This window comes from Saccopteryx bilineata, chromosome 2, assembly GCF_036850765.1.
Source record: "Saccopteryx bilineata isolate mSacBil1 chromosome 2, mSacBil1_pri_phased_curated, whole genome shotgun sequence".
NCBI classification, from domain to species: Eukaryota; Metazoa; Chordata; class Mammalia; order Chiroptera; family Emballonuridae; genus Saccopteryx; species Saccopteryx bilineata.
The window spans coordinates 172,929,397-172,957,155 of NC_089491.1; the positions used below are offsets into that span (position 1 = coordinate 172,929,397).

Below are 27,759 nucleotides of genomic sequence, written 5' to 3' on the forward strand. Positions count from 1 at the left end.
GAGGAAGAGAGAGATGAAGAGAGAAGGGGGAGCAGGAGGGGAAAAGAAGATGATCACTTCTCCTGTGCCCTGACCAGAAATCAAATGTAGGACATCCACATGCTAGGCTGACACTCTACCACTGAGCCAACCGGCCAGGGCATGTCTTCAAATGTTTTCAGATGAGCTACACCAAACAGGGTTTAGGTAAATCTTTATTATATTAAGGTTAAGTTAAAAGGAAATGTTTCATATAAAACACTGGGGTAAATCACTTAAAAATATTTATCCAGAAGGTTAAATCTAAGTATGGGAGGTAGAACAGTCACATGGCTTCTATCAATAATAGGACAGCTCCAAGGGGTTTACTGCAGGGAGACAGGCAAGCCATAGGCTACAGGTGCAGCCCCAATAAGATACTTGAGTCGGGGGGCCTGTCGGGCCTGGTTGACATGGTAGAGAAGGGAGGCTCCTGGGCCTGCTCCAAGCCAGCCCTGCAGCAGCGCCTCTGTGTAGCGGTCAATGTCACGGTCAGTCACATCCCACAGGTTACCCAGAAACAGGGGACTGGAAAAAAAGAAGGAAGAAATATAAAGGACTCTAAAACAAAGTACATAGGAAAATACAATTTGTGGTGGTGGTAAATGAATAGAGAGGACTGAATCAATGAGGAAGTCCCTTGGCCCATAGTTCCAGGAGGAGAGAAGGTTTAATGGACCCAGGGAATGAGGATGGGAGGAAGGTGGGACACAAAAGGATGGATTTAGACTTCACACCTAGGAAAAAACCTGGTGTTGGGACGTAGAATGGATCTTGCCCCTCATGACTCACCAGCCAGCCATTATATACTTGAGCACGATGCCAGTGCCCTCCAGGTTTCCATGTACAGCCAGGGCTGCACTGCTACAGCCAAATAGCAGTGCCACTGCCCGGCAGCTCAGCCGCAGGACAGCCTGCCCATCAAGGAAGCGGGCACCAGCCCCATGCCCTGCATAGCTAAAGCAGAAGAAAGTGTGAGGAGTTTGACCTAGCTGTACTAGGCCTCTGCTATGTTACCAGAGGTGTCCTGTCAGCTAGGGGCTTTAAAGCCCCAAAGCAATACCATCCTCTGGGACTGCTCCTTTCCACCGCCGTGCCCTAAGCACTCACATATATAAGTCATGCTCTGCCAGGGCCTCCTGCACCTGTTCCGTGCTTGGCACCTCCCCAATCACCCCTTTCCAGCCAGATTCACTGCAGGGAAAAGGTAGGAATAAGAATAGGGGTCAGGTGGCAATTCGGGCAGAGGGAATACTTGGGAGAAGAAGGTGAGCTGCAACATCTAATTCTGGAGAAAGGGACATGTTGCCCCTATATGTTGTTGCTACCTTCCCCACTCCATTTCTTACTCTTATCCTCCTGACCTGCTAAAAATGGCTCGAAACTGCTCCTCTGTGCTTGACAGGTTATTGTGAGGGTTCAGAACATAGAAGGTACTACGCGGATCCACCCCTCGGCTCAGCACTGATGAGGTCCCAGACTGAGGAGGAGACATTGGTGAGGATCAGAATCCTGGTCTGGTCCCAGCAAACTCCAAGCCCCAGTCCATGACTGATTAATCCCTAAGACCCTCTTGTATCTTCCCAATTGCCACTAATCATCCCCAGTACGTGCTCCTGAACCTACCTCTTTGATGATGGCATAGCTGAGTAGGAAGTGGAAGGAGGGCAGCCGAGTGACAGGCAGTGCCCGGAGGCTGGGCATGCTCTCCCAGGGCAGCTTCTGCAGGTCCTGGGCAAAAAGCATTCAGAGGTTATGGATGATCCCTAGCCACAGATATGCAGGAGTAGGAAGATATGTTGGGGTGAGTTGGTGCCCACTGCCCGCAAGAAATAGCCTCTCTGGCCCTTAGCTCCTTACCTTGTCTAGCACTAAGACAAGGTGCCCACTGCTTGGCATTGTCTGCCCCTGTAGACGTCCTACTGCCTCACTGAGGAGTTCTTGAGCACGTTCTGGCTGGGCAGGGCATAGCCCATAGGCCAGGGCCTGAATGTCCTGAGGGGTGAGGGTACTGGCACCACTGAGCATGACCTGTATAGTAACAGTGGTTAGTGAGTGCCACAGCTTCCATCTCCACTCACAGTGGCAGGTGTGGGAAGATATTAAGTCTATCTTCTTCCCCTTCCCTGATTTCTCAACTCACTTTCAACAGAGTGGGGTCAGGATATTTCCACCCACATTCCTGCAGCAAATCTTGTAGATGGGAGGCCTCCTGGGCAGGGCCGGGACCCTCACTGAATGGCAGCAACAGCCCCCTCCAACAGCCCAACACATGATTTTCTAGGGATGAGATGAGAACCTGAATGCGGAAGAACAGAACCTTCAGTCAGAGATGAAGCTAAGTTTCAAGCTAAGTTTCTTCCCCACAGGCACTGACATTTTGGAGGTGAGGAAATGGGTTTTCCAATGTGTGTATTTGTCTTACATCTTTTTACCAGTCACAATAGGCAAGAAGCTAGAACATTTTTCATTTGCGGAGAATCTGGGGGAATATAGATAAGATCATCTGTTACATACCACTGTTTTGATAACTATGAACAGGTGGGCAATGAAAGCTAAAGCTGGGAAACCGATACTTGGGCTTAAGTCCTTTTTCTCTGAAAGGACTTTGAACATTCAACTACAATAACCTCTTCAAAGTTTTGGGCTCTTGTTTAAAGTCCTTCCCAAGTGATAATAAATTTTTTACTTAGGCCCGCCTGACCAGGTGGTGGCACAGTGGATAAAGCATCAGACTGGGATGCAGAGGACCCAGGTTCAAGACCCCAAGGTCGCCAGCTTGAGCGTGGGCTCATCTGGTTTGAGCAAGGCTCACCAGCTTGAACCTAAGGTTGCTGGCTCGAGCAAGGGGTTACTCGATCTGCTGAAGGCCCGCAGTCAAGGCACATATGAGAAAGCAATAAATGAACAACTAAGGTGTCGCAATGAAAAATTGATGATTGATGCTTCTCATCTCTCTCTGTTCCTGACTGTCTATCTCTCTCTTTGACTCTCTCTGTCCCTGTAAAAAAAAAAAAAAGAAAGAAAAAGAAAAAAGAATTGATGTTTCTCATCTCTCTTCATTCCTGTCTGTCCCTATCTGTCCCACTCTCTGACTCTCTTTGTCTCTCCCACAAAAAAAAAAAATTAAAAATAAAAATAAATTTTTTACTTAGGCCCATAATTCCAGAAAGGACTTGAAGTAGCTTAGTACTGACCTGGTATCCCTGAGAGAAGACACTGGCACACCCAGGTCATGCCCAGGACAGGCCTGACCCCACCCCACCTTGCGGGCACACACCTCCATCTTGTGGTCCAGTTCTAGCCGCCCTGTCCACCATTCTCGCTTGTCAGTACAACTGCTGTTCTCTTTCTGTTCCTTCTGGATGGCATCAAACTCTTTCAGAGCCGAGCTCAGAGGAAGCTTTGGGAAATGGGGTCGTGAGATTTTTCTTCTGCTTGTCCACATGATCACCATCTCTCTTCCCCTTGCCACAGAATGTGAGCAGTTTGACCAGAAACCTACCCCAGCCCAACTTTGCTCCCTGGCCCAGGGAACATACCTTGTTCTGGGCAGTGGGGATCTGCACAGTGACCGGGGGTTTATCTTTTTCCAGCCGGGTCAGCAGGAGGGTGTCATCCACAGTTCCAGGTTGGAGAGTGGCCAGAGCCAATACACACACAGTCACCCCTGACACACAGAACATTCCCAGAATCATTTCAGCTGTTACAAGGAATCCCTTCCATGTCAACTGCATTCAAGGCTTATTTATCACTCAAGACAACTCTAAGAAGTCCTTTCTGGTTACTGAAGTTCAAGGTGCTCTCACTTGCCCTAACAGCTCCCTAAGGAGACAGACTTGTACTTCTTTGTGTCCCTCACAGAAATGAAAAAAGTGCCTGGCACAGGCGGCACTCAAACAATGTTAATGGCCTAACCATGCGGTGGCGTCAGACTGGCATGCGGAGGATCCAGGTTTGAGACCCCGAGGTCCCCAGCTTAAGCACGGGCTCATCTGGTTTGGGCAAAGCTCACCAGCTTGGACCCAAGGTCGCTGGCTCGAGCAAAGGGTTGCTTGGTCTGCTGAGGCCCACAGTCAGTACACATACGAGAAAGCAATCAATAAACAACTAAGGTGTCACAACGAAAAATGATGATTGATGCTTCTCATCTCTCTCCATTCCTGTCTGTCTGTCCCTATCTATCCCTCTATCTGACTCTCTCTGTATCTCTAAAAAAAAAAATTAAAAAAGAAAACAATGTTAATGTGTTTCATATTAAGGTAAGAAGCCTGTGGACACCTGAACATGAATAAACACTGAATTAGCTGGTAACTCAAAGTTGAGATAAAAAAAAAACAATGATTTCCAAATTTAGGATATGTGTGTTTGGTAAGAGTAACAAAAGGACTAATCAGTGAAAGGTATGACATGTTGTTCCATAAGGACCATAAAACTATGTGAGCTAACTAATGCTTTAAACACTGTCACCCAGCTCTTCAGATGATGAAGAAAATGACGAGAGCCCATCACAGCCTGCCATCGTACCACTGGGGATCAGAGTCAAGCGTTCCTGGAAACCCTTCTTCTCAGGGTGGGGGAAATGGCCAGACCCCGACGTCCTGAAGGAAAAGATGTGCTGGATGCGGGCCAGGGGGACATCTCTAGGCCTTTCCTGGAGGCTCAACCTCTGCAGCTGATCTGCTATTTCGAGTGATCTTTGGTGCTTCTGGGCCTTGCTGCAAGCAATGCAACTAGGGGTGAGTTCTCCATCCTTCCAAGTCTGGACCATCCCTCTAGTCTGCCCCAATACAAGCCTTAGAGATGGTGGACATTTACCTGAGCTGCCTGTGGATGTGGGTGAGCAGCTGGTGGCGACAGGTGATGGAGACAGACTCAGTGATGAGGCAGGCAGTGACATAGGGATCCTGGTGGCCCAGGCACAAGGCTAGCAAGCGGCAGAGGTGAGCATAGAGCCCACTAGGAGGGCAGTGACTGACCCCACGGAAAGCAACGCTTAGTGAGTCACAGATGGAATCCAAAGTAGAGACACCTAGAGGAAGATCAAGAGACTTGATACATGAGTCCCCTACTTCCTAGCTGCCAAAAAGGGGTCCGTATCTTATTTCCCACTTGTAAAGTAGTAGCTACCATTTACGCAGAGCACTGTGTCAAGTAGGGTGCTACATAACTTCCATGCATCAACTAGCCCCGTCCTCCCCAAACCTACTTTACAGTTAAGTCAAAAGACGCCAATAGCCCAGCTGGTTAGAGCATTGCCCTGATATGCTAAGGCTATGGGTTGGATCCATAAATAAGTGGAACAACAAATTGTTGTTTCTCTCTCTAAAAGTCAATCAATCAAGAAAATAAAAAGAACAGTTAATTTTGCAAAAAAAAAAAAAAAAAAAAAAAAAAAGGAAGAAAAAAGGCTCAAAGAGGTTGAGTGACTTGCACATAGGTATAGGGAACTAGATTTCGAATCCAGGTTCAAAGGCTACTGGATCCCGGTGGAGATCCAAAGCCAGAACCAAGGGCATACTGAAAAAGCATTGGGATCAAGTGACCTAGAGGCTCAGCCCTCTCCAAGTGACCAGACCTCACCAATGGCTACAGGGGACGGGGGGTGTTGGAGCCGAAGACTGAGATCCATGTTTCTCTTCTTGTCTGGGTGTGGGACAGGAAGCTTGTCTTTGCTGGAATCCCATCTCAGCACCTCACATTCTCCTATGGCTGTGTCAGGTCCTAGAGCTGCTGTCTTCCCATCTGGGGAGAAAACAGGACTTTTCTATGGAGCTTCTTACTCCTGCCATCCCCTTTGTTTTCCTTTCTGGGATTCAGTCCAGAGCCAACAAAAGAACTGTCTTTGGCACCAGTTATTTCTTGTGTTTTGGTCCCAGGGCAGCTTCCCCAAAACATAGGTACCTCTATCTCCTACCCTTGCCATCATACCCGAAGTTGAGTCTTCCCCATCAGAGCCCCTGAGGATCTCAAAGCTCATTTCCATCTGGTCTTTGGTCAGTTCCTCAGGGATGGTCCTTATAACCTCGGGGCCCAGCTTCTCACCATATCCTGATGCCACCTTCTTGACCCTCCGGCTCCTGCCACTAAGGCCAGAGTACCCAAGGGCACTTCCTGGGGCAGCCACCACATCAGTCTTCAAGCTCTGGCCCTTCCTAGCCTGGCCACAGCCTCGGCCCCGGGAAGCAGTGCCCCGCCTCTTGGGCTCCTCTGCAAGCTGTGCCTCCAGTGGGTCTTCCAAGTCACTGTCATCACTGAAGTTCACCTGGGAATGGTGGGAAAGGGAGGACCAAGGGGCTTTCAGGGACATCATCTGACAGCAGGTGGCGCTGTGGAGGCACCAACACAGAGGCCATTGGGGAAAATTTAAGAATTACCCTCCCACATATAGTGCCACACTCAATCAGGAGCAGTATCTCCTGGGTATGAGAGGAGGGAGAGGAGGGAGAGGAGGGGGGACTAGAAGGAGGAAGGATGAAAGAGAAGGAATCCTACAGTTAAGGAAAGTGCCTTCTGTCTAAAATAAAGGTAGATTTGAAACTAGTTCTTCCTGTGGAAGGAAGATACAAAGATCCTGCAGATAACAGAGCTAAAGGTCCCAGCAGGTCCTGAGATGCTATGACATAAAGACACCTGCTCTGTAGAACTCTTCTCCAGGACCATCCCCACCCAACACCAACACCAGTACCAGCTAGCCACAGTCCCATCTCACCTTCAGGCGCGTCTGGACCCTCTGTGGTACCTTGGGGGCCTTGGGAACTTCAGATTTGCACTTTGTAGGAGAGACTTCCTCGAACACGGTGAAAGGGACATGAGGGCCAGCCTGCCTAAGCCGGCCAGGGGGCTTAGGTGTACAGGGTAGTCCTCCACCTTCCAGACCTTTCAAAGAATTATTACGGAGACACAAGGTAGCAGAGACCACCCGTTGGCGTCCTTGTCTAGAATGTTTTTCACTCCGAACCTTAGAGGACTCTGGGCCTGGGGGCATCTTTATTGATGGTGGCTGCCAGCCCCAGGAGCTCACAAAAAGTTGGGTAGTGCAGCAGCTGAAGCCAGCCAGCTTTGTAAGGGCCTGAATCAAGAGCAGGCTGGCCCGCCAAGTCTCAAGGTGGGGTATCCGTGCTGCCACAAACTTCAACCCTGACTCTAGGACCTTCCCCAGGCTGTCCGATGGCCAGCTCAGCCCCTCCTGTGCCAGCTGTGTGTATGCCTGAGCCAAGATCTCATCAAACAGGCTTGGGATAGGGTAGGGGTATACTTTGTGATTTAGGGAAGTTTTAAGAGCTTGGGCAAGGCGCTCAGTGGCTGCAGGGCAACCTTTTAGCACAACTTGCAGGAGATTCTGACCCTGGGCCTGACAGCCCTTGGCCAGTCTCACCCCGGCTGTGATCAACACCCAGCGTAGACAGACTGCCGAGAGGACAGGGCTGGCACAAAGCGAGCAGTCACAGGTGGGTAAATGGGTCAGGAAGCCAGGGCTGGGCTGGGGCTTTGTTTTTAGGATTGGGGAGGAGTTAGTAGAAGGGGCTATGAGACCAGGTTCCTTGGCCACAGTGGCTACCAGCTCCAGGACAGGGCCTCTTAGGAATAGCTCCTCCTCGGGGAGCTCTGGAGGACGGGGGACCCAGGCCTGCTGCTTCCCCTTCTGCAACTGAACCTTCTTCACAGAGTCTGGGTGCTGGGTTAGTCCACAAAACTCTGAGAAGAGAGCACAACAAAAATGACAGAACTAGGAAAATTTATGCCAAGTGCTTCTTGAGTTGTCCTAGGGTCCCAACTTCCTAATATATGTGTTAATTACTTATTCATTACTCACATATAACTGTACTAACATACTAAATATTATTATAGCTTTTTTTTTACAAAATCCCTGATGTTTTCTTTCCTTCCAAATATGGACCAACACAGCCCACAAAGCCCACATTATTTGCAGCTCAGAAGACTGCATAGATCAGGAAAGCAGGCCAACACCAGGAGGCCCAATTCTTAATCCCGGCTTCTGACTCTGACTAGCCCCATGATTCTGGCTGAAATTTCTCAACTTCCTCATTTTACAAATGGAAAAAAAACAAAACAAAACTATGTTCTCACTTGATTTTCCAGGGTATTGTGTGGGTCAAATGAAATACTAGAGGTAAAAGTAGTGAATAAGCCAAAAGTATCATAAGTACAATTTTATTAGCTTAAGCCTCCTGAGGACACTACATGTGTGCTGTCCAATACAATAGCCACTAGCCACATGTGGCTATTTTCTTAAATATATATATACATATGTGTGTCTGTATATATATTTTGTGTGTGTGTGACAGAGACCGAGAGACAGAAAGAGGGACAGATAAGGACAGACAGACAGGAAGGGAGAGAGATGAGAAGCATCAAGTTCCTCGTTGCGGCACCTTAGCTATTAATTGATTGCTTTCTCTATGTGTATTGACCAGGGGGCTACAGCAGAGCGAGTGATCCCTTGCTCGAGCCAGAGAACTTGGGCTTCAAGCTGGTGACCTTCTGGCTCAAGCCAGAGACCATGCCCCATGCTCAAGTCAGCAACCCTGTGCTCAAGCTAGTGAGCTCGCGCTCAAGCCGGTGACCTCAGGGTTTCAAACCTGGGTCCCAGTCCAACGCTGTATTCACTGTGTCACCACCTGGTCGGGCAAAATATATATATATATATATATATATATATATATATATATATATATATATATATTTTTTTTTTTTTTTTTTTTTATTCATTTTAGAGAGGAAAGGGAGAGACAGAGGAGAGACATAAGGGGGGGAGGAGCTGGAAGCATCAACTCCCATATGTGCCTTGACCAGGCAAGCCCAGGGTTTCGAACCGGTGACCTCAGCATTTCCAGGTCAATGCTTTATCCACTGTGCCACCACAGGTCAGGCAAAATATATTTTTAATTTATTAATTTTAGAGAGAGAAGGAAAGAGAGAGACAGGAACATTGATCCATTCCTGTATGTATCCTGACCGGAAATTGAACCGCGACCCCTGTGCTTTGAGACAATGCTCTAGCCAACTGAGCCATCCACCCAAGGCAACCACATGTGGCTACTGAACATATGAAAGGTAGTGACTGAGGCCTGACCTGTGGTGGCGCAGTGGATAAAGCGTCAACCTGGAACCCTGAGGTTGCCGGTTCAAAACCCTGGGCTTGCCCGGTCAAGGCACATATGGGAGTTGATGCTTTCTGCTACTCCCCCCCTTCTCTCTCTCTCTGTCTCCACCCCCCCCTCTAAAATGAATAAATAAAATTTAAAAAAAAAAAAAAAAAAAGGAAAGGTAGTGACTGAGGAACTGAATTTTAAATTTTATTTAAATTTATGACATTGCTGGATAGTTCAGTCAGAGCATCGTCCCAACACATCAAGATTGCAGGTTTGGGCCCTGGCCAGTTGGCTCAGCGGTAGAGCGTTGGCCTGGCGTGTGGGGGACCCGGGTTCGATTCCCGGCCAGGGCACACAGGAGAAGTGCCCATTTGCTTCTCCACCCCCCCTCCTTCCTCTCTGTCTCTCTCTTCCCCTCCCGCAGCCAAGGCTCCATTGGAGCAAAGATGGCCCGGGCGCTGGGGATGGCTCCTTGGCCTCTGCCCCAGGCGCTACAGTGGCTCTGGTCGCGGCAGAGCGACGCCCCGGAGGGGCAGAGCATTGCCCCCTGGTGGGCAAAGCGTCGCCCCAGGTGGCCGTGCCGGGTGGATCCCGGTCGGGCGCGTGCAGGAGTCTGTCTGACTGTCTCTCCCCATTTCCAGCTTCAGAAAAATACAAAAGAAAAAAAAAAAGATTGCAGGTTTGAGCCCCAGTCAGGGCACACATGAAAAGCAACCAATGAATGCATGAATAAGTGAGACAACAAATAGATGTTTCTCTGTCTTCCTGTCTCTCTCAAAGCAGTAAGTAAAAAAAAAAAAAGATAATTAATTTATTTAAAGAGCCAATATGTACTGGCCAGCACTGAAAACTAGAACCAGGTAGGGTTAGTCCTGAACAGGCTAACCAAAGGAGGGACACCAATGGTCTGACTGAAGTAAAGGGAGCTTTGCCCTGGGACCAGAAGTCTGATTTAGAAGGAAATCAAACCCAACCCTGACATATCAAGATGTGTTGTATAGTGCCTGACCTGTGGTGGCTCAGTGGATAAGGCGTCAACCTGGAAACACTGAGGTTGCCGGTTCAAAACCCTGGGCTTGCCTGGTCAAGGCACAAATGGGAGTTGATGCTTCCAGCTCCTCCCCCCTTCTCTCTCTCTCTCTCTCCCTCTCTCTCCTCTCTAAAAATGAATAAATAAAAAAAATTAAAAAAAAAAAAAAAGATGTGTTGTATAGTGTATGTGTCACTCTTACCATTGCCCATGGACATGGGGGAAAGGCTGCTCACCTGTGCAAGACTCAAGCAAGGAGAGAACCTGCCGCAGGTCTGACTGACAGAGGTCAACGTCATTACGTGCCAGCTCCAGCTCCCCCTTTAGGACCAGGAATAGGGCACACCTTGTTGGGAGAGGAGATAACAACCAATTAGTGGAATCCTTTGTTATCCTGGAATCTTTTTGCCCCTTTCCCAGGCAAAAACATCAGTCTCTTCCAGGCTCCACCTCCCTGGGGAAAGATTTCTATACTGTTCTCTTAAATCAACTCATCCTTACCCGTGAGGAAAGGATTTCCCAAACTGCATTCCTCAAAAAAAGGATCCTATGGGCAATGAGATTTAGGGAAACAGTGGATACTATATCTATTTGGAGATTTTTTTATGTTTGTGGCAGAGAGAGTCAGAGAGGGACAGATAGGGACAGACAGACAGGAAGGGAGAGAGATGAGAAACATCAATTCTTCCTTGAGGTTTCTTAGTTATTCATTGATTGCTTTCTCATATGTGCCTTGACTGTGGCGCTACAGCAGACCGAGTGACCCCTTGCTCAAGCCAGTGACCTTGGGCTCAAGCTGGTGAGCCATGCTCAAACCCAATGAACCTACGCTCAAGCTGGCGACCTCGGGGTCTTGAACCTGGGTCCTCCATGTCCCAGTCCAACACTCTATCCACTGTGCCACCGCATGGTCAGGCTACCATTTGGAGATTTATAGTGTGTATTAACCTATTGGAGTACATGAGAAGTCCTAAGGAAATAAAAAAGTCAAACCTTGATTAACTCAGCATTTTCATATTTAGCCATGGAATATATTCTTCCACCAACCTTTCCAAACATAACATGTTATTAATCTGTGGGATCGTTTGAAAACTCATATTAAAGGGTGCAGGCACTTGCGTTCGAGAATTGGCATCCTTGTGGTCTCTATACTCACTGGCGTGATATCTGTAATTTTGTTGTAAGTTTCAGGGCCTCCAAGCAAAAGGCCTTGGCATCACTCACACTACCCAGGCGGCCCAGGCGGGAGACCAGCTTCTCAGAGCAGCTTAGCACCTCTGTAAGCACCTGCCATTTTTGTACCAGATTTTCACCTGTAGCAAAGGGCAGAGACAAGACCATGATCACTCAGTCATAGACTGGATCCTCTGGAGACAAAAATGCCAGTCCCACCATCTAGGCTGTTAATTTCCATAGGGCTTTGCTCTCCTCCTCAGACTTACCACAGTCCAGAAACGGTGTCTCCAAGGCTACTTTTTGAACTGAGAGCACATCGCTGCCCATGAGCAGGAGGATGATGCTTCGGAGAAGCTTATGGGAGTCAATGAGTGCTATCTCAGGTGTCTGCCAGCCTGTACAGGTGAGGGAAGGATCAAGAAGGGAGATGATGTGGTCTGAACTTCCACGACCTCCAACTACTAAGATAGCAAGTGCAAAGCATGCTGCTACACATCTCCTTATGCACCTAAGGCAGACAGAGCTAATCAATCAGAGAATGCCCTGAGACCGTATCGGGTCTCAAAACCTTGTTAGTATAGCATTCCAGGCAGTCACTAGGCAATCGATTAGTCAGTAGGAGAACTGAAACTCATTTGCTATCCCAGGCCTATTCTGTACAGCTTCTAGGTAGGCTCATCCACACAGTTGGATAACAGAGGGTACAAGAGCTGAGAAGAGATGGCAGCACAGAAACCATACACATCAACCAAGGAGGGCCATTCACCCTATTCTTTCACCTTGAGCACAGAGCTGCTCCCACAGGGAAGCTGAGAAGCTGTCTGATGAGAGGCTAAGGTAGACTGCAACCAGCTGCAGAGCCTGGGCACGCAGCAAGTACCAAGCCTTGGATGACCTCTGGAGGGCAGGGTCCTGAAGTACAGACAGCAATAGAGATGTGCCCTCTGTCACCTGGAAGAGGAAGGGGCACCGGAGGAGAGCAGTGAGGTCAGATCAGCAATTCAGAGCTTGAGATACCCCTGGAAATGATCTGGGCCAATCTCCTGCTTTTAAGAATGATAAAGCTGTAAAAAACAACTAGAACATGAGAGGATATAAGGCTTGGAAAAAGTCACACAGCTAGTTTATTGGAAAACAGCTCTTTTGGATCCCACTGGATTTCAGTCTAGGGCTCTAGTGTTATCCCAGTTTCAATTCAGGAAGACCTTCCCCCTTGCCCCTAAGGAAACTGGAAAAAATGAAAAGGAAAATATTTCTATTACAGGAACAATTTATTAGAACAATTAATCAAAGCAGGGAAATAGCATTGCTTCTTAGGGTCAGGAATATTCTTAGATCCAGGGAAATCTCAGAAGCCAGACAAATATCTAGAAAATCCTAAAATCTTTCCGATACCCAGGACCTTTGGATATAAGAAAGTGAGAAGGCCCTGGCCAGTTAGCTCAGGCGATTAAGAACATCTTTCTGAAACAACAAGATTGCGGGTTCTATCCCTGGTCAGGGCACACACGGGAAGCAAACAAGGAAGGCACGACTGAGTGGAACAACAGATGAATGTTTCCCTCCCCCCTCTACTTCCTCTCCCTTCCTCTATCTCTAAAAATCAATAAAAATTAAACCCTGGCTCGCTAGCTTTACTGGTTGTAACATTGCCCTGGAGTGTGGAGGTTGCCAGTTTGATGTTCCTGTCTCTCTCTCTCTCTCTCCTTGCCTCTTTCACTCAGCATAAAAAAAGGGGTGGGGGGATACCTTGTGGTAGGCATAGTAAAGCTGACTTCTCAATAGGTCACAGGTCGAGGAAAGGAGCATGTACATGTCAGTGGTATGATCCAGAAGCTTCAGACTTGATTCTGCCTCTTCCAGGTGTAACTAAAGAAGCAATCAGGGGTATGTGAGCATGCTGGTAAGGAGGCAGTCACAGCCTTCAGACTAAAGTGGATGAAAGCATTCCCAAGAAAAATGCCAAACACGTCTGATTAAGTATTATTTCAAATATTATAATCTATATAGGAGTCATTCACTCACTCACTAAAATGTTTATCAAATACCTTTGGGTTAAACACTATGCTAGAAAGACAAAGCGAATAAGGAATAAGCAGGACCTTCCAACCAATAGCTTGCCATGCAGTAGCCACATGGACAATCCAATATAATAATGATACATTAGTGCTAGAGACTCATGGAAAGTGGCTGATTCTGTCCTTGAAGAAGAGGATATGTAAAATGCTTTATGAAGGAAGATTTGAGTCAGCCTTTGAAAAAAAGTACAGGTTGGCCTGGCCAGTTGGATTAGTGGCAAAGCATCAGCCCAGTGTGTGGATGTCCTGGGTTCAATTCCCAGTCAGGGCACACAGGAGAAGTGCCTATCTGCTTCTTCTCCCTCTGTCTCTTTCTCTCCCCGCCCCTCCTGCAGCCATGGCTGGATTGGAGCAAGTTGGCCCCCAGCACTGAAGATGGCTCCAAGGCCTCCACCTCAGGCACTAAGAGCTCAGTTGCTGAGCAATGGAGCAATGCCCCAAATGGGCAGAGCATCGCCCGCTAGTGGACTTGCCAGGTGGATCTCGGTCGGGGTGCATGCGGAAGTCTGTCTCTGCCTTCCCTCCTCACACTGAATATATAAATATGTATACATATAAAAAGTACAGGTTTACTGAATGAAAAAAAGGGGGGAGGTGCCTGACCAGGCAGTGGCGCAATGGATAGAGTGTCAGACTGGGATGCAGAGGACCCAGGTTCGAGACCCCGAGCTTGCTAGCTTGAGCGCGGGCTCATCTGGTTTGAGCAAAAGCCCACCAGCTTGAACCCAAGGTCGCTGGCTCGAGCAAGGGGTTACTTGGTCTGCTGAAGGCCCGCAGTCAAGGCACATGTGAGAGAGCAATCAATGAACAACTAAGGTGTTGCAACGTGCAATGAAAAACTAATGATTGATGCTTCTCATCTCTCTCCGTTCCTGTCTGTCTGTCCCTGTCTATCCCTCTCTCTGACTCACTGTCTCTGTAAAAAAAATAAAATAAAAATTTAAAAAAAGAAAAAAAGGAGGGAGGTGAGGGTGCATTTAGGGTGGAGAAACTAATACAACCAAAGACAGTGAGGAATGTACAGTGTAACTGGACAGATTGGAATAAGGTTCATGGTAAAGCATGGCAAGAAAATATGTAAACCAGAATACAGAAGGTGTCAATATAAAGTGAAGGGTCTGGACAGTATCCTTCAGGTAATGGAAAAGCCAATAAAATCTTTCAAGCAGAAAAGAAATTAATATCAGATCTGTAACTAAAAAGACCATGCTAATAGTAGTCAAAGTGGAAAAAGGGGAGGCCCTGGCCATGTGGCTCAGTGGACAGAGCATCATCCTGGCCCACAGAAATTGCAGGTTCAATTCCTGGTCAGGGCACATATGAGAAACAACCAATGAGTACACTACTAAGTGGAACTAAGTGGAACAAGTTGACACTTACCTCTCTCTCAGATCATTAGAAAATTTAAAAAAAGAAAAAAAGTGGAAGAGAGAAACTGGAGGCAAGGAGACATGGTGTAAGTCCTAAGTGAGTGAAGAAGGATCAACCAGGGCAATATAAATAAATCAGAAATACGGGATCAGCATCATATACCCGATGCAGACTCTGTAAAGACTTAATGGTTTTTGCAGTGAGAAGGAAAAAGATGCTTGCCTCCTAACCATTCTAAACTTTATGAGCCTCCAGTCAAATGTGGCAGTAGAAGGGAGAGAAGCTGCCCCTTCAAATTTATTGGTTTTTAGAGAGAGAGAGCAAGAGAGAGAGAGAAGGAGGGGAGCAGAGAGAGGGTGAGAAGAATCAACTCATAGGTGCTTCACTTTAGTTGTTAACTGCTTTCCATATGTGCCTTGACTGGGCAAGACCAGGGCTTCAAACCAGGGACCTCAGCATTCCAGTTCAATGCTCCACTGAGCCAACACAGGTTAGGCAAAGCTGCCCCTTCAGTATCCTATGTTCTCAGAGAAAAGATGGGTTACTACAGCCATGTCCCCCCTGCAGCCACTCCAGGCTAGACAGGTAGGGCACTTACCTGGGCATAGCTGGGACAGCCAAGAGTCAGAAGGAGCCGGGTGACATGGCAGGAGGAACCAGCTGCCTTTGCATGGTCCTCCAGTCTCTGGGAGACGATCCGTATAAGCAGGAGGACATCCAGAGCCTGCATGGGCTGGTTGGCCAGGAGCAACAAGTTGACTCAGCTCTTACTTAAGCCTCCCTCTGCTCCCCAGCCCTCTGGGACCTTGGTCTGTGATCTCAGAGAGATGTGGGTACCCACAGAGCAACCATAAGCCATTCTCAGGAAGCCTGAGATGAGAGCAGTGAGGGAGCCTGCAAACCACTCTACTCCCTTCTCTATGAAAACCCAGATGCCAGTTATCAATAGCCACTGAGTGCTTTCTATGTGCCAGGTACCTTACCAAGACGGTTACATGCATCAGCTCATTTTATCTTCATAGCAATTCTCACCCCAATTTAACAGATAAGAAACTAAGACTCACATAGGTTAAATTGGTTATCTAAGGTCACATAATAGGTATATGGTAGAGCCAAGACTCAAATCGAGGGCTGAGGCAGCTTCCCAGGTTTCTTGTGTTAGAAATACAGCCTAATGACACACAGTAACAAAGACCCTTTAGGTGCAATGTTCTTTTCCAGAGATTCCGAATGTTCAGCTCAGGTCTCTAATGTGGGGTCCAGGGAAGAGCTTCAGGGACCCTGTGAACCCTTCTGACCTTACATGTAGAAATGTAGAACTACGTCTACAGGCATTTATGTATTTTTCTGAATACATAGATCTCAAATTATCTAATAATTATAATGGCTTATATTTGAGTATTCTATTTATGTGCAACATTTTCTATACGTTGTCTCATTAAATGCTAACAATGCTATAAGGTGGTTATTAATATTATCTTCATTTTAGAGATAAGAAAACTTGGCCTCAGAAGGTTAAGTAATGTACCTAAGGCCATGTACTAATAAATTATAAAGGTTGAATTTAAACTCAGAGAGGCTGGTGATAGAGCCCACACTGGGTCACTTGGCTTCTCGGCAAGTACACAGGACAAAGAAGGTGAAGACACTGGGTTTCTGGTCTGCGCCAATGTCCTGCCCTGTTACCTTTGCCACCAGCTGATAGAGGGCTGCTAGAATCTGCAGTGAGGCTGCTGTCTGCTGGAGACTCCGCACAGAGAGGGCCTGCCCCTTCGTAAGCACCTCTTTCCACAGGACGAGGGCTTGGTCCAGGCACTTGGATTGAGCTATATAAGTCAGAAGAAAGGGACCAGCCATTTTCTCAGCATAGGCCATCTGGCGAGAATAACACCCTCTGCCCTTTGTATCTACCCACTTCCCAGCCCATAGGACCAGCTTCTCCCACACCTGGGGTCCCCATTTGGCTCTTAGGAAGCCATAGTGGAGACTATCCCACTACACCATGGCCCTCACCAGCATCTGCAGCCAGATTGAAGGCAATGTTACTGTACAGGAAACGATCTTCCTGGAGTTTATCTTCATAGTTCAGGTCATTGATTTCAAATTCTTCCAGATTACTCGGGGCTTGGGCTCTCTGATCCCGCTCGATAACCTGGATGAGAAATCAGGGTAAAAAACAGGGCTAGTGCCAGCTTACTGGAGGACTGGAGAAAACAATTCCTCTACCTAGTGCCCCACAACAACCACACATACTTCCTGCATTTTAGCCTCCAGGGTACAGATGTAGAACCACAGCAGGGCCTGTGCTTTATCATCCAGGAGCTGATCTTTGGCCTGGGCATCAGGCCTCACAGTCTCCAGAAGCTGCAGGGCTTCTCGGATAGCATCCAGCGCAGAGCTGTAGGGAGAGAATACACTTAACTGGAGTCTTCTGCAGGACAGCTGGCCTCACCCTTTAAATGAGCTCCCATGGCCACCAATGGAAAGCAGCACTCAGGGAGGTGGAATGGGAAACACGTTCCACAAAGGGTCAGAGGACCCAGGGCAAGAAGCAAGAGTGGGCTCCCCTCTTTCCTCCTTACCAGTCGGTCTGCTGGGAAAAGTCATGGTAGCAGAGCACCTGAGCCAATTCTACTAGGTAGATGGCTCGGGCCCAAGCCCCAGCTGGTGTCTCCTCAGGGCTCAGCTCCAGCAGGTCACAGATGACGTTGAACCGTTCTTGCCCTGTGTCAACCCGCACCGCCTTGTAGGCCTGCAGCTCCTCCCTGAGCAGGAAGGACAGGGTCTCTGGGTCCCAGCTGCTCAGGCTGTCTCGAAGAGTCCTGAAAGAGGGTGGGCTAAGCACCTGGGGAGCTCATGAAGCATAGAGCCTCTGCCCCATGCCAAGGAGTCCCAGTTTTGGCTTGCTGAGAGCTCAGTAAGTTTCTAGTCATGAATGTAAGAACAGTATCAGTCACCACTGTTTCTTCAGTACCAAGCACAGTGGCTGGTACACAGTAAGCATTGGATAAATAATAATGGAGGAATCAGTGCCTTTTTCAGACATAAGGATGAACATGCCTGACCAGGCAGTGGCACAGTGGATAGAGCGTCGAACAGAGACGCAGAGGACCCACATTCACAACCCTGAAGTCGCTAGCTTGAGTGCGGGCTCAACAGCTTGAGTGTGGGATGGCTGGCTTAAGTGTGAGATCATAGACATGACTCTATGGTTGCTGGCTTGAGCCCAAAGGTTGCTGGCTTGAGCCCAAGGTTGCTGGCTTGAGCAAGAGGTCACTGACTCTGCTGTAGCCCCCCTGCCCCATCAGGGCACATATGAGAAAGCAATCAATGAACTAAGGAGCCGCAACAAAGAAATGATGCTTCTCATCTCTCTCTGTTCCTGTCTGTCTGTTCTTCTCTCTCTGTCACCAAAAAACCCCCACCAAAAAACAAAAGGGATAACATGACCATGAGTATAAAAGCCAGCCCTAGCCATGGGGTAAACACGGTTGTCTTACCTCCTGCCAACTCACCTCAATTGTAGCTCCTTGTCTCCAGCTCTGGCTGCATCCATCTTAACCCGGACCCAGAAAGTGACTGGTTCAACCATGTTTTTGGGGCCACAGGGTTGCAGGGCTTCCAGCCACAAAGTCACCATCTTGCATCCATGGGCCTGTTTACCCAGTTTCTTCAGACTCTCTACATGCAGCCGGAAGCACCTATGCAACTAACCAGAGAAGGAACAGATCAAACTGGAAAGGGGACCCAATGAGTCTGTACAGTGGGAGAGGACATGCATCCACAGTAACATACACCACCCGGTGGCGGTGGTGGGGAGTCCTCTGACCAACACCCCTGCCCCAAGGCAGGATACATCTAACAACTAAATACCCTGGGTGGGCCTGACCTGTGGTTGCGTAGTGGATAAAGTGTCGACCTGGAAATGCTGAGGTCGCCGGTTCGAAACCCTGGGCTTGCCTGGTCAAGGCACATATGGGAGTTGATGCTTCCAGCCCCCCCCCCTTCTCTCTCTCTTTCTCTCTCCTCTCTAAAAATGAATAAATTAAAAAAAATTTTTTTTAAATACCCTGGGTGCTCTCACCCTGAGGCTTCAATCTATCCCACCCACATATTCATTGTCTACACCCCTGAAAACCTACACCTCCTCTGTAATCCTCTCAACAAATCACTTGAGTCAGAAATGCAAGATCATCCTTGTCTCTTCCTTCTCCCTCCCCCACAGCCAGTCATTTACTAGGTTAATCCTTGACTTTATTTTTTTGTGACAGACAGACAGAGGGACAGATAGAAACAGACAGACAGGAACGAAGAGAGATGAGAAGCATCAATTCTTCGTTGCAGCACCTTAGTTATTCATTGATTGTTTTCTCATATGTGCCTTGATGGGGGGGGGGGGTGGCTACAGCAGACAGAATGATCCCTTGCTCGAGCCAGCAACTTTGGGCTCAAGCTGGTGAGTGAGCCTTGCTCAAACCAGATGAGCCTGTGCTCAAGCTGGCGACCTCAGGGTTTCGAACCTGGGTCTTCCGCATCCCAGTCCGTCGCTCTATCCACTGCGCCACCGCCTGGTCAGGCTCATCCTTGACTTCTTGCACCCATCAGTTCTTTCTATCCCTTGGGAAACTGCTTCAGTTCAGATACCCACCCTTTCCTGCCTAGGCTGCTAGGGCAGGCTGGGTGTCCGGAGTTGTCCTTGCACTCTATTTATTCATCACAGTAATGCCAGAGAAATTCAAGATGCCAATATGCTATCACGCCTCCACTTAAATCCATTAGAGGCTCAACAACCACCCTCATGATTAAACCCAAGGCTCTCTATGACCCAACTTGCCTGCCAATCCAGCCAACCCCTTGTTTCATGGCTATTCTTGCTTTAAGACAGGGGTTCTCACCCCGATTGTCCAAAGGACCACTTTGGAAAACACTTTAAATATCCAGATGCCTGGGCTCCAGCGCCACAGACTCTGATACAATTGGATGTAATTAGCTTAAGGCAAGCATTAGAATTTTCTTTTGAAGTTCACTTTAGGTGATTCTAATCTGCAGCAAAGTTGAGAACCACTGGCTTGGGACAAAGCTAAATATAAAAAATGAACCTGGCCTGACCTGTGGTGGCACAGTGGATAAAGCGTTGACCTGGAATGCTGAGGTCGCCGGTTCGAAACCCTGGGCTTGCCAGGTCAAGGCACATATGGGAGTTGATGCTTCCTGCTCCTCCCTCCCCCTTCTCTCTCTCTTTCTTTCTCTCTCTCTCTCACTTTCTCTCCTCTCTAAAAATTAATAAAGAAAAAAACAAACAAATAAACAAAAAAAAACAAAAAAAAACCCTGGGAAAAAAAAAAAAAATGAACCTGACCAGGCGGTGGCGCAGTGGATAGAGCGTTGGACTGGGATGCCGAGGACTCAGATTTGAGACCCCGAGGTCGCCAGCTTGAGTGTGGGCTCATCTGGTTTGAGCAAAGCTCACCAGCTTGGACCCAAGGTCGCTGGCTTGAGCAAGGAGTCACTCGGTCTGCTGAAGGCCCACGGTCAAGGCACATATGAGAAAGCAATCAATGAACAACTAAGGTGTCGCAAGAAAAAACTGATGATTGATGCTTCTCATCTCTCTCAGTTCCTGTCTGTCTGTCCCTCTCCCTGACTCTCTCTCTCAAAAATTAAGTAAATGACAGTACAGGTTAAGGTCTAGGAAATACTGCCCCAGGTACTGGTACCAACATGTAGCTCTTAACACCCCACTCCAAGGCAGGGTCTTGGCCAGTCCCTTTCATGCTATTCAAGCCCCTTCCTTCCCCCAACATAACCTCCCTTCCTGTCCTCATACCTTCTCAGGAGGCACCTCAGGATAGGTGCCTGGCTTCGCCAAGCCCAGGTGCTGACAGAAGGGCTCAGAGATGGCACAGGCTTCGGCATAGAGCTTGTGACTATAGAAACTGTAGGCCAAGTTACTGGTGTAAGAGGCTGTAGGAGACAGAAAGGACAGTTGACTACAGGAATGTTCCCACTGACCTTTCCTGTTGAGGAAGCAATAGAAAAAAGCTTAACCTGTGGTCAGCTCAGCAGCTTCCAGATCAGACAGGAATCCCTATTGCTAGAGAAGATGAAAAGGGCAGCACTCCCTTCCTGCTCCAAGTCAGCCCATGCCCTCTGTTCTCATTTTACAAAAGCAGAGTCCTCATTCCCATACAGGACTCATCTCTCCTCACATGCCAATCTGTTTATCTCACTCCAAAGGTCAGCATTTGGGGAAAACTTTGGCCTATCCCTTTCCTCCTTCTTCCCCCCTCATTCTACTGAAGCCAGTTTGCCTCCCTGCTATTGCTTGCACACACCAGACCCTCTTCTATCATAAAGCCTTGGCACTTGCTATTTCCTCTGCCAGGGATGTTCTTTCCCATGGCCAACTTCCTCACATCCTCCAAATTTTGCTCATGTTACTCTCTCAATGAGGCTTATCCTGACTGTCCTGTTTTTGTTTTTTTTATTTACTTTAATTTTTTAGATAGAGGAAGGGAAACACCGATTTGTTGTTCCACTTATTTATGCATGCCTTGGTTGATTCTTGTGTATGCCCTGACCAGGGATGGAACCTGAAACTTTAGTATATCAGGATGATGTTCTAACCAACTGAGCTACCCAACCAAGACCTGACCATCCTGTTTTTCTTTTCTTTTTTTTTTTTGTAACAGACTCAGAGAGAGATAGAGAGAGGGACAGATAGGGACAGACAAGCAGGAAAGGAGATGAGAAGCATCAAGTCTTTGTTGTGGCATCTTAGTTGTTCATTGATTGCTTTCTCATATGTGCCTTGACCCGGGGAGCTACAGCAGAGCGAGTGACCCCTTGCTCAGGCCAGCAACCTTTGGGCTCAAGCCAGCGACCATGGAGTCATGTCTATGATCCCATGCTCAAGCCAGTGACTCCACACTCAAGCTGCTGAGCCCGTGCTCAAGCTGGTGAGACCTCGGAGTTTCAAACCTGGGTTCTCGCATCCCAGTCCGACACTCTATCCACTGCGCCACCGCCTAGTCAGGCCTGACCATCCTGTTTTAAATGTAACTTGCCAAAAAAAAAAAAAAAATTTTTACTTTCCCTCTTCACCCACCTAAAGTCCTAACTCCCTTATTCTGCTCTACTTCTTTACCCCATACTTCTGCTTACTTTCTGACATGTTGATAATTCAATTATTCTGTTTATTATCTTTCTCTCCCAACCAGGATGTGGTCCATGGGGGCAAGAACCTTTTTTTGTTTACTGACATATCCAAGCACTCAAAACAGTGCTTAGCACAGAGTAGTTTCTCAATGAATATTTGCTGAATTAAAATAAAATTTATTTAAATTTTAGTTCATGCAGCTTCTTGATTATCAATGCAGACGAATGGGAGAAAAAGTCTGTCTTCAATACTCTGTGGGAAGAATTTCATACTCATTTTATGAATACTGATGATATAGCCATCTCTATGGTGAGATTCAACCACTGAAAATATGACTGCAAGTTCTACAGAATCTTCTAATGACTGAACTCATGAGGTGTATATGATTTAAACTAAAGAGCCATGCCTTTTGTAAAATGAGGGTGAGATTCATTATAAAAAATACAAAAATAGCCCTGGCTGGTTGGCTCAGTAGTAGAGTGTCGGCCTGGCGTGCGGGAGTCCCGGGTTCGATTATCAGCCAGGGCACACAGGAGAAGCGCCCACCTGCTTCTTCACCCCTCCCCCTTTCCTTCCTCTCTGTCTCTCTCTTCCCCTCCTGAAGCCAAGGCTCCATTGGAGCAAAGTTTGCCTGGGCGCTGAGGATGGCTCTGTGGCCTCTGCCTCAGGTGCTAGAATGGCTCTGGTTGCGGCAGAGCAACGCCCCAGATGGGCAGAGAGTAGCCCCCTGGTGGGCATTCCGGGTGAATCCCAGTAGGGCATATGCGGGAGTCTGTCTGACTGCTTCCCTGTTTCCAAAACTTCAGAAAAATACAAAAAAAATAAAAATAAAAAAAGAGTCAAAACTAATCTATACCAATGGGGCAGTGTTTGCTGTTGGAGGTAGTGACAAGAAAGAGGCACAAGATGTTTTCCTGAGTTTAAGTCATCCTTTGTTATTTGACCTAGATGTTGGTTACAAAGTATATTCACCTTGTAAAAAAAAAGAAAAAATCCCGGCCTAGCGTGCGGAGGACCCGGGTTCGATTCCCAGCCAGGGCACACAGGAGAAGTGCACATTTGCTTCTCTACCCCTCCGCCACACCTTCCTCTCTGTCTCTCTCTTCCCCTCCCGCAGCCAAGGCTCCATTGGAGCAATGATGGCCCGGGCGCTGGGGATGGCTCCTTGGCCTGTGCCCCAGGCGCTAGAGTGGCTCTGGTCGCAACATGGCGACGCCCAGGATGGGCAGAGCATCGCCCCCTGGTGGGCAGAGCATCGCCCCTGGTGGGCGTGCCGGGTGGATCCCGGTTGGGCGCATGCGGGAGTCTGTCTGACTGTCTCTCCCTGTTTCCAGCTTCAGAAAATAGCGAAAAAGAAAAAATCCATTCACTAGCCTTGGCTTGGTAGCTTGGTTGGAGAATGGTCCCCATACACCAAGGTTACAGGTTCCATCCCTGGTCAGGGTACATATAAGAATCAAGAATCAGCCTGACCAGGCGGTGGAGCAGTGGATAGAGTGTTGGACTGGGATGCAGAGGACCCAGGTTTGAGACCCCGAGGTCGCCAGCTTGAGTGCAGGCTCATCTGGTTTGAGCAAGGCTCACCAGCTTGAGCCCAAGGTCGCTGCCTTGAGCAAGGGGTCACTCGGTCTGCTGTAGCCCCCCGGTATAGGCACATATGAGAAAGCAATCAATGAACAACTAAGGAACCGCAACGAAGAATTGATGTTTCTCATCTCTCTCCTTTCCTGTCTATTCCTCTCTCTGACTCTCTCTGTCTCTGCCACCAAAAAAAAAAAAAAAAAAAAAAAGTGTGGGAAGAAGTATTTATGCATTTTAGTTTAAAAAAACAGTATATCTTGGGAAGGACATGTAAGAAATTGATCAGATTAGTTGCCTCTGCAAAGGAAGACTTGGGTAACGAGAATTAGGAGTGGGAGAGAAGCTTTTCAGTATACACCCTTTGGTGCAATTTGAATTTTGGACCATGTGAATATTTCACCTGGTTTTAAAAAATTAAGTTGTAAATGTTCTTTACAATTTAAATATATAAAAAGGTTATAAAGTTGCATATCAGGTACAAACGTTTTCATGAAATAAATACAAAATCAGATTTCAAAGTCAATGTGAAAAAATTAGTATCTGCTAGTATAAGTCTCATCATTTATCTTCTGCTCTTAAATATAGAGTAACTGATACTTATAAATATCTTTTTTACTCTCTCTTTAAATCATAATGAGCCCCTATGATTCAGAACCATCCAGCAAGTGCTATTTGCCTGCCTAATGAGTGACGACCCTCCCAAGAACCCTGTGTCTGGGCCCCAGGACACTAACCAGCCATCCCCAGGTAGTCAGTCAGCTCTCGGCCTGACAGGCCCTGTAAGGCCTCCAGCATCCAGAAAACAGTAGATCTGCAACTTTCCACTAGCTGGGCCAGGTCAGCCAAATCAACTACCTGAAGGAACAAGAAGGGCTTAAGGATGAGAGGAAACATAATAGGTACAAGGTGACATCCACCCACTCCATACCCAAAGCCAAGCCACCCCAAAGCTCTACTGACAGCAGTCGAGCAACGCCAGACCCTAGGACTTGTACAGGATTTTTAATTCCCAGACGGTACCTGACAGCCTTGAGCAAAGTCATAAACCACCACAATATAGAGATGAAGTCCCTGAAATTGCATCTGAACCAAAGACTGCTGCTGCTTGGAGGAACCCACACACACCTGAGGAAGGAAAGGCAAGGTTGGTTTGAGGGGCAGAGATAGAGCGTGAGCTCTGAGCCAAAGACTGGTCCAGAACCCCGGAGAGCAGACACAGCCCAGAAGTAGACAGAAGGACATCAGAGGGACTACTGCCCTCTCAGGATAAGACTGCATAGTCCAGAAAGCAGCTTACCAAAAGGGAGCCAAAGTCTCCCAGATCTTACCAAAGACCCTAGCCTAATAGTGAGTCTACAGAACCACATTCCCACCCAGTCTCTAGTCCTTAACTCACACCATCCTGTAGCTGCCGAATGAGGGAGCAGTACCCGCCAAGAAAAGCAAAGAGGCTCAGAATAGTATCAGGTCCATAGCACATCTTGGAGCATCGTTCCAGGCCTGAGAGGAAGAACAGGCAGCTGTCATACAATGCCCGCAGTGGGGGTGACGGTGTCTCCATAATGCTGTTCAGGATAGCTGATGCCTTGATCAGAAGCTTGGCAACTCTCTGGGGTCCTCCCTCCCAGACCTGCAGCAGTTTTACCCCCAGCTGGCACAGCTGGAGGATGGGAGCCAGGCTGGTGTTCCTTAGGTAATCTTGGGCCTTATCCACCGCGCTGGTGGCCTTGGCATGGAGATGGCTCCAGCAGAGGCGACGGCAGTGTTCCAGGGTGAGTTCCAAGAGACATAGGGCCCTCTGAGGAGAAAGAGGACCAGAAGAGACCCCTTCCTCACCCACCAAGATTCTAATCACATGTCTGGAGAGCAAATCATCTAGAAAATCAGCATCTGCCTCACTCAAACCATGCCCACTGGCATCAAATAGCTGATGGGCAGCTACCACTCGACAGGCTGTTGGAGAAGCAAAGTGAGGGACCTCACAAGGGGTACTTTCATCCTCTAACAGTACTAGAAAGCTCAAGGCCTTCAGCCGAGCTGAGTATGCAGCTCGCCGCTCCGGAAGGCCTTCTGCCCCTTTCCAAAGAAGAGAAAAGCTGCCCCGAGCCACAGCCTCATAGTCCTGGGGAGCAGCTTGGCGAGAACACTGCATCAGACAGGCATGGAGGAGCTGAGCAAGTCGGAGTGTGGCTTCTGGGATTCCCTGTGCAGCAACATTCCGCAGAAAAATGAAGAGAATTCGTTCCAGGTAGAGGGGTGGGCACTGGGGATTGGACACCAAGTAGCCATTGCAAGCCAGCTCTGCCAGCTCCAGTAGACTCTCCAGGTGCCTACAGCAAGCCAATTTGGCAGTCAACTGCTGGTTGCAAGCCCTCAGGATAGCATCACAAGTTTGTCTCCTCTCCGCATCAAATCTGCAGCTGGGAGCACCAGCTGGAAGTTTGGACAGGAACTCCTATGAGAGGAAAATGTGAATGGGACAAAGGGAAAGAGATAAGGAAAGGAACTAGAAATGGGGATGTTATTAATATGTCTCTTTGAATAAAACAAAAAGCAAAAGAGTTCAGTTTGGAAAGCCAAGTGTATCCAGACAGACAAAACTCTCACCTTCAAGTCAGGCAACAACTCTTCAGCCTCCTTCCGGCTGCTGAGCAGAGTCCCAAAGTTGACTCCTTTGAAAGTCCTCATGGCACCGGAGGGCTAGGAGAAAGAAGACGGATTAGAAAAGACAAAGAAGATTCGTAGCGGAGTCCAACGAAGAGCTGGAGAAGGGCTTGAAGACCGCGGAAGAAAGGGGCAAAGGATCTCGTCATAAATCTTAACGGAAAAAAGCCCAGGCCAGGACGCCAGGATCCCGTTATAAACCGACATTCTCCCTTTTCCTTCTTTTGGATCGATCCCTGGCCTCACTACGCATCCCACCGCCCCACCGCCCCACCCCGGAGCCCTGCACAGAGCTTTTCAACACCTTCCAGGGCGTCCCGAGATCTCTTGACCCTCCCTGACAGAGCCGCCCTCACCTCTCCTTCAAGTCAGTGTTGGGGACCCCCCTGCCTGGGTGCGTACACACGCTCACGAGTTCCTCTGGCCTTACGGTTCCCGAGGTCCCCCACGTTTTCAAATCTACCCGCCAGACCAAGTACAGTACACCGCAAGGATCCAAAACGTAATCTTCGTTTCCGCGCCAGCCCCTCCTTTCAAATATCTCCAGCAACCAATCAGCGAAAGCTGCGTAACTCCGGCAGGCCGCGTGGCGCAGTGGAAGTTGTAGTTTATCAGCGGTACTGCATCGTCACGTGATGAGGACCAGCTGGATCCTGTTGCTCTGGGCGTTAGCTTCTTGGGGGCATGGGTTTTCCCACTTCTTCCAGTAGGGTTGAGTTCCGGCTGCCTTCTAGCCCTTGCTCCTTCCATCAATTGGATTGTATGAGGTAGACAGGATCTAGTGCTCCCTGATGGGGGATGGTGTGTAGGGGGGTAGGTAGAATGGGAGTTGTGAATGTGGGAAGAACTGGGACAACTCTTTACCGGAATAGTTCATAAATTCATAGTTTTTTTTCTTTCCTTTTGTGTGTGTGTGTGTGTGTGTGTGTGTGTGTGTGTGTGTGACAGAGACAGAGAGAGTCAGAGAGAGGGATAGATAGGGATAGACATACAGGAAGGGAGAGAGATGAGAATCATCAATTCTTTGTTGCAGCACATTAGTTGTTCATTGATTGCTTTCTCATGTGTCTTGACTGGGGGGCTACAGATAACCTAAGGACCCCTTGCTCAAGCCAGCGACCATGGGGTCATGTTTATGACCCCACACTCAAGCCAGCGACTCCACACTCAAAGTGGTGAGAGCTTGTGCTCAAGCCAGATGAGTCTGTGCTCAAGCCAGTGACCTCAGGGTTTCAAGCCTGGGTCCTCTGCATCCCAGTCTGATGCTTTATCCACTGTGCCACCGCCCAGTCAGGCCAGGCTAAGATTTTATTTGTTGATTTTACAGAGAGATGAGAGGGAATGAGAAGTATCAACTTATGGTTGCTTCACTTTAGTTGTGTGTTGATTGCTTGGCATATGTGCATTGACCCAGCAAGGCCAGGGCTTGGAAACTGTGACCTCTGCACTCTAGGTGGATGCTTTATCCACTGCTCCATCACAGGTCAGGCTTCATAGATTTTAATTATATGTTTGGTAAGTGCTAACTACTTCTCCAAACATATAGATTTAACTGGCTCTGCTTTT

General features: G+C 48.1%; 1 protein-coding gene across 4 annotated transcripts; it reads right to left on the reverse strand.

The window, feature by feature from the left end:
- Positions 1-176: 176 nt before the first annotated feature.
- On the reverse strand, positions 177-26,680 carry ESPL1 (extra spindle pole bodies like 1, separase). 4 transcript variants are annotated; one of them, XM_066258615.1, is made up of 31 exons: positions 26,596-26,680; positions 26,137-26,229; positions 24,926-25,984; positions 24,550-24,654; positions 24,264-24,384; positions 20,617-20,753; positions 18,305-18,498; positions 17,372-17,611; positions 17,043-17,187; positions 16,803-16,941; positions 16,476-16,615; positions 15,388-15,522; positions 13,090-13,209; positions 12,120-12,291; positions 11,607-11,735; positions 11,321-11,477; positions 10,401-10,510; positions 6,731-7,716; positions 6,064-6,283; positions 5,602-5,763; positions 4,837-5,050; positions 4,546-4,736; positions 3,561-3,688; positions 3,299-3,421; positions 2,162-2,317; positions 1,879-2,049; positions 1,645-1,749; positions 1,383-1,498; positions 1,129-1,212; positions 811-975; positions 177-546 (listed from the first exon to the last, which is right to left on the reverse strand). In XM_066258615.1, exons 2-31 carry the CDS (start codon positions 26,215-26,217, stop codon positions 345-347), a joined length of 6,207 nt encoding a protein of 2,068 aa, XP_066114712.1. In that variant the 5' UTR covers positions 26,218-26,229; positions 26,596-26,680; the 3' UTR covers positions 177-344. The 4 variants fall into 4 exon arrangements, with proteins under 4 accessions (XP_066114712.1, XP_066114711.1, XP_066114713.1 ...); XM_066258614.1 differs by having other exon boundaries at positions 26,550-26,669; XM_066258616.1 differs by lacking the exon at positions 3,299-3,421 and having other exon boundaries at positions 26,550-26,669.
- Positions 26,681-27,759: the final 1,079 nt, after the last annotated feature.